At 43.8% G+C, this 5,584-nt stretch overlaps 1 protein-coding gene across 1 annotated transcript in view; it reads right to left on the bottom strand.

Annotated features, from left to right (window-relative positions):
• CUNHXorf58 (chromosome unknown CXorf58 homolog) overlaps positions 1–5,584 on the bottom strand; it is a 30,920-nt gene that overhangs the window by 4,597 nt on the left and 20,739 nt on the right. Inside the window, exon 5 of the mRNA XM_026778376.1 lies at positions 4,507–4,638. Within this exon, the coding sequence (XP_026634177.1) occupies positions 4,507–4,638 (132 nt within the window). The remainder of the gene's footprint in view (positions 1–4,506; positions 4,639–5,584) is intronic.

Genomic DNA, 5,584 nt, shown 5'->3' with positions numbered 1-5,584 from the left:
AAAACAAAACAAAACAAAACACAATTTATATATTCAATTAAACAATATAAATGTGTGTTTAAGAGATAGGTATAGGGGATTAGGAGCTAGAGTGCTAGGAATAAGGCTTTTAGGGCCTACTACATACTCTCAAACTTTCGTGTGCACCCACTTTCGTATGCACTCGAATGTACACATGCACACAAACACACACACGTACCCATGTGGCATCATGCAGAAGCATCAGCTGCCACCATTTTGTGAAGTCCTACCAGTCTCTCACCGAGAAGCAGCCGATTCCAATTCTCACTGCAAACCTTTGCATAAAGCAGACTGCAGCTGGATCTTCCGTTCACAGCCTACTGCACTGGTGACAAGTGTGCCGTCATCCTCAGTGACAAGTCATGCCCTGTCTCTAAAAACATCAGCGTTTGCTCACTGTGAGTCCTGTTCACATACAGACAGCAAATGCGCAGTTCCGTGGCCTTTTTGTCTCACGATATTTAAGCCCATGTGACATTTTACAAAAATGGATAATCACAAGAGGGAATTGGGGGCCGGAGAGCCGGCTCAGCAGTTAAGAGCATATGCTGCTCTTGGAAAGGACCGAATTAGGTTCCTAGCGCTCGCTCGTGCCAGTTGGCTCACGACCATCTGTAACTCCAGCGCCCTCTTCTGGCCTCCGTGGACACCTGCACATACGTGCACATAATCTTGCCCCACACACGATTAAAATAAAAATGACCTTTTTCTTTTCAAAGACAGACTTGGCCAGCAGAGAAACCAAACGTGGTATCCCTGGAAGAGAAGCTGGACTCCAGTGCAAAGCGAGTTGGAGAAGAAACGGGTGGCTCTACGAGGCTGCCAGGGCTTAGGGAACGGGAGATGTTGCATCGCCAGAGGGGCTTGGAGAGGGTGAACTCACCAACATAAATGGTTGTGACCAGACGAATGCAGTGGCTCTGGCAGAAAAAGCTTCGTTCTTGGGAGAAATCTAACAGAGTTTGCAACATATACAATACGGAGACTAAAATGTCAGCAGCCGAGTCAAAATTAGGCGTGTGACAACTGACAAAGACACAGCAAAGACACTTTGGACCCCATTGTAACTTCCGCGAGAACAAGAAGGCCAGCATCCTTCCAAGGGTTCTTTAGGGGGGCTGAGGGTAGAACTTGGGGCCGTGTGCATAGTGCTCTACCCTTCGACCTTTACATTTTTTTAAATTTATTTTTTAACACTAATTTTTAAAAATATTTATTTATTTATTATTATGGATACAGTGTTCTGCCTGCATGCTTGGACGCCAGAAGAGGGCGCCAGGTGGCTGTGAGCCACCCTGTGGTTGTTGGGAATTGAACTCGGGACCCCTGGAAGAGCAGGCAGTGCCCTTAACCTCTGAGTCATCTCTCCAGCCAGTCTTTAAAAATTTGATACCATCTTGGTAAGTTACTTAGGTTGGCCTTGCACTTACTCTGTACCTCAGGCGGGCTTCGAACTTGTGATCCTTCTGCATCAGCTTCCTAAACATCTAGGATAATAGGCCTGAGCCACAGGTTTCATGATTTTTTTATTATGCTTTTTTCCTCCCTTGCCTTTTCTTTGTTTTGACTGAGGTAGGGATCAAACTCAGGGCACCGTACCATTGAGCTACACCCCCAATCTGTTATACTTGCAGCTTTATTGAGGTTCATGTATCATATACTTCACCCACTTAAAGTGGTCAATTCATTGTTTTTTTAGTGTCTTCTCAGCTGATTAGTGTATACAAAGAAATGAAACTTTCACTCTCAACGTTTTTAGATGTATTTTTTTTTTTTTTGGTTTTTCGAGACAGGGTTTCTCTGTGGTTTTGGAGCCTGTCCTGGAACTAGCTCTTTTAGACCAGGCTGGTCTCGAACTCACAGAGATCCGCCTGACTCTGCCTCCCGAGTGCTGGGATTAAAGGCGTGCGCCACCACCGCCCGGCGTTTTTAGATGTATTAAATAATACCATAGTAAACATTTTGAGGCTTTTATTTCTATTGTAAGAGAGCCTTTAATGCTTGTTTTTGTTTTGGTTTTGAGACTGGATCTTTCTATGTAACTCAGGGCTGTTTTGGAGCTCTCTATGTAGCCCAGGCTGGCCTCAAACTTGCCTCAACTTTCTGAGCGCCGAGTTTACAGCCACGCACCAGCACATCTAGCTGTTTTTAATGTGCCAACAGATTTTCTCTATTGATTATTAAGTTTGCTTTGTATGGGGCTGGGGACATGGTTTAGGGATAGCGTGCGTGCCTGTCATGCAAGGAACCCTGGATTCAAGCTCCCGTGCTGAAAAAAAAATCAGATCTGCACACACTGCAAATCAAACAGCCAGGAGAGGTGGCACAAGAAGACTTGGGCTGTGGTGACTGGAAGATTAGAAGTTCAAGGTCATCCTTTGGCTACATAGCCAACCTGAGGTCAGCCTGGACTACATGAGAACTTGGCTCAAAACAACAGAAAAATGTGAGCTGTGCTTGGTATAGTTTCAGCTCGTATTCTCGGTTATTTCAGCCCTACACCACAGGCACAGTGAGAATTCCTGTGTTTTCGTTTGTCGCAGACCTGTCAACGGGCTACTCTGCCCCTTACTCACTGTGTGACCTTGGGCGAGTCTTTAGAACTCACTAAAGCTTCATTGCTCTCATTCCTACAGAGGGTCGCAGAATTTACAAACTTAAAGAGCAAAGGAAATGACAAGCCCGGAAAGGTCTTTCCAAATGCCATTCATGCCCACAAATAATCTTATCTCTTTTCCAGTGGAAATATTTGGGGCCTTCTGTCCGGGACCCCAGTCCTTGACATAATCACAACCTGTGCGTTCGTGACTCCTGTCCTTGGCAAAGATAGCTGGCATCTCTAGCTTCCTTTAGTTTCTGATCTAATTCCCTAGTCTCTGAGGCTCAGCCTCTTAGAAGAAAGAAAACACAATCAAGAGTCTCTAAGGCTCTATATTAAATTCAGATGGCAACGTGAGGCTGAGGCTTCCAAATGAAGAAGTTAAGGTCACATAGTTATTACATTAGGAGTCAGAGTATTGGTAATTTTCGTATTGCCAATGTTTGCCTCTTTGGATTGTCAGTAGAAAAATGGGAGGGAGCGTTACAAAACATTTATTATTATTATTTATTATTATTTTATTATTATTCAGTATGCTGCTTAAGTGCCCCAGTTCAGCGTTTCTCTGTCTAGCTATGCAAACCAGAAACCCACGAGTCATGCCAGACGGATTCCTTCCGTTTCTCTCCCTGTCTGTCACCAGGCCCATAGCCTTTACTCTGAATCTCGCATCTGTAGACATATATTCTTAAACCGAGCACCCACCATTTCCACTGGAATATCAAGAGCCTTTGAACAGAACTCTTGCTGGTTCCTAATTCTTTCTGTGCCCTGCAGCCAGAGGTAGCTTTTTACTCATTGGCTTAAAAAAATGACATTTTGTGGGGGCTGGAGAGATGGTTCAGTGGTTAAGAGCACTGACTGCTCTTTCAGAGGACCTGGGTTCCCAGCAATCACATGGTGATTTGCAACCATATATAATGAGATCTGGTACCCTTTTCTGGCATGCAGGAATACATACAGGCAGGACATTGTATACATAACAAACAAATAAATCTTTTTAAAAATTACATTTTGGGCCGGGCGTTGGTGGCGCACGCCTTTAATCCCAGCACTCGGGAGACAGAGGCAGGCGGATCTCTGTGAGTTCGAGACCAGCCTGGTCTACAGAGCTAGTTCCAGGACAGGCTCCAAAGCCACAAAGAAACCCTGTCTTGAAAAACCAAAAAAAAATTACATTTTGTTCAGTGTGTGTGTGTGTGTGTGTGTGTGTGTGTGTGTGTGTGTGCACGTGTGCTTAAGCATGCATAGCATGTGTATGCTGTACTTCCAGAGGCCAGAAGAGAGCAGCAGCATTGGGTCTGTTAAAAGCAGTTGTGAACTGTCTGATCTGGGAACTGGGAACTGTACTCAGGAAGCACAGCAAGCACTCTCAACCTCTGAGACATCTCTCTGGCTCCCCAAATGCTAGTTTTTTTTAAAAAAATATTTTATGTGCATTGGTGTGAGGATGTCAGATCCTCTGGAACCAGAGTTACAGACAGCTGTGAGCTGCTATGGGGTGCTGGGAATTAAACCTGGGTCCTCTGGAAGAGCAGCCAGTGCTCTTAACCACTGAGCCATCTCGCCAGTCCTCCAAATGGGAAATTTTATGTTTGCATGTATTTTACCACAATTAAAAGAATTATGAGCTGGGTGGAGGTGGCGCACACTTTTAATCCCAGCACTTGGGAGGCAGAGTCAGGCAGATCTCTGTGAGTTCGAGGCCAGCTACAAAGTGAGGCCTGGTCTACAAAGTGAGTTCCAGGACAGCCAGGGTTGTTACACAGAGAAATCTTGTATTAAAAAACAAAACAAAACAAAACAAAAATTATGATTCTTTCTTGTTAGAGAATAGGGTCAGGAAAGATTTTTTTGTTGATTTTTCAATATCTATAATTCCTTACTTGCATGTAGTCTTTCACTGTGACAACATCCATACGATCAGCTATTTTGAATTTCTGGAAATAATGCTCATCTTCCATAATTTGTTGATAAAATTTTCTTTCCCCCATTATCTTGTAAGCATCAGTCACTGCCTATAAAGAAAGCCAATTTTCAAAATAATATATTTTAAATCACTGGCACACATTTTCTCTATTTTCTGACAAATACAGCAAATATTGTTCCTGTCTTTTACAGTCTTGCTAGTAACAGAAAGGCTACGTTTACAAAAAGGAAATTATATAGCTGCCTTTGGTAGGGAGGAAGGGAAGGGGTTAAAATAACTTTTCACTATGTAGCCCAGGTTGGCCAAGCACTTCCTAGTAATCCTCCTGCCTTAGCTCCCTAAATGCTGGGGCTACAGGCATGAGCCACCATGCCCAGCCATATAAGGATTTGTTCTGAGACACAGTCACATGTAACCCAGGCTGGCCTTGAATTTGCTATGTAGTCAGGGATGAGCTTATACTTCTTCTTGCCTCCACCTCTCAAGTGCTGGGATTATAGGGATGGATCTTCATGTCAGGTTTATATAGGCATTTTAAAACCATTTGAAATTTGTCCACATAGATACTGATGCATAGTTTTAAAATAAAACCACAGGTATAGTTGAGTTTACAGTCCTGAAGGGACCACATTTTCTAAAAAGGTTTTAATTTGGGGCTGGAGAGATAGTTCAGCAATTAAGAGCCTTTGTTTTTCTTCCAGAGGACTCACGTGACAGTTCACAACCAGGGGAATCTGGTGCCCTCTTCTGGCCTCTGTGGGCACTGCACACAGGCAGTGAACAGACATACATGCAAACAACACACCAAATCTTAAGATTTTATATTTATATTTGATTATGTGTATATGCATGTGAATTTTGCAATATGAATCTAGTGCCCATGGAGGTAAGAAGAGGGCCTCTGATCTGCTGGGGTTGCAGTTACAGTCTGTTGTAAGCTGCCCGATGTGCCTGCTGGGAACCGAACTAGTGTCCTCCACAGAAACACTACATGCTCTTAACCATCAAGCTTTCTCTCCAGCCTGGACCATAGT

This window comes from Microtus ochrogaster, unplaced genomic scaffold, assembly GCF_000317375.1.
Source record: "Microtus ochrogaster isolate Prairie Vole_2 unplaced genomic scaffold, MicOch1.0 UNK131, whole genome shotgun sequence".
Taxonomy (NCBI): domain Eukaryota; kingdom Metazoa; phylum Chordata; class Mammalia; order Rodentia; family Cricetidae; genus Microtus; species Microtus ochrogaster.
This window is presented reverse-complemented; position numbering and strand designations above follow the sequence as displayed.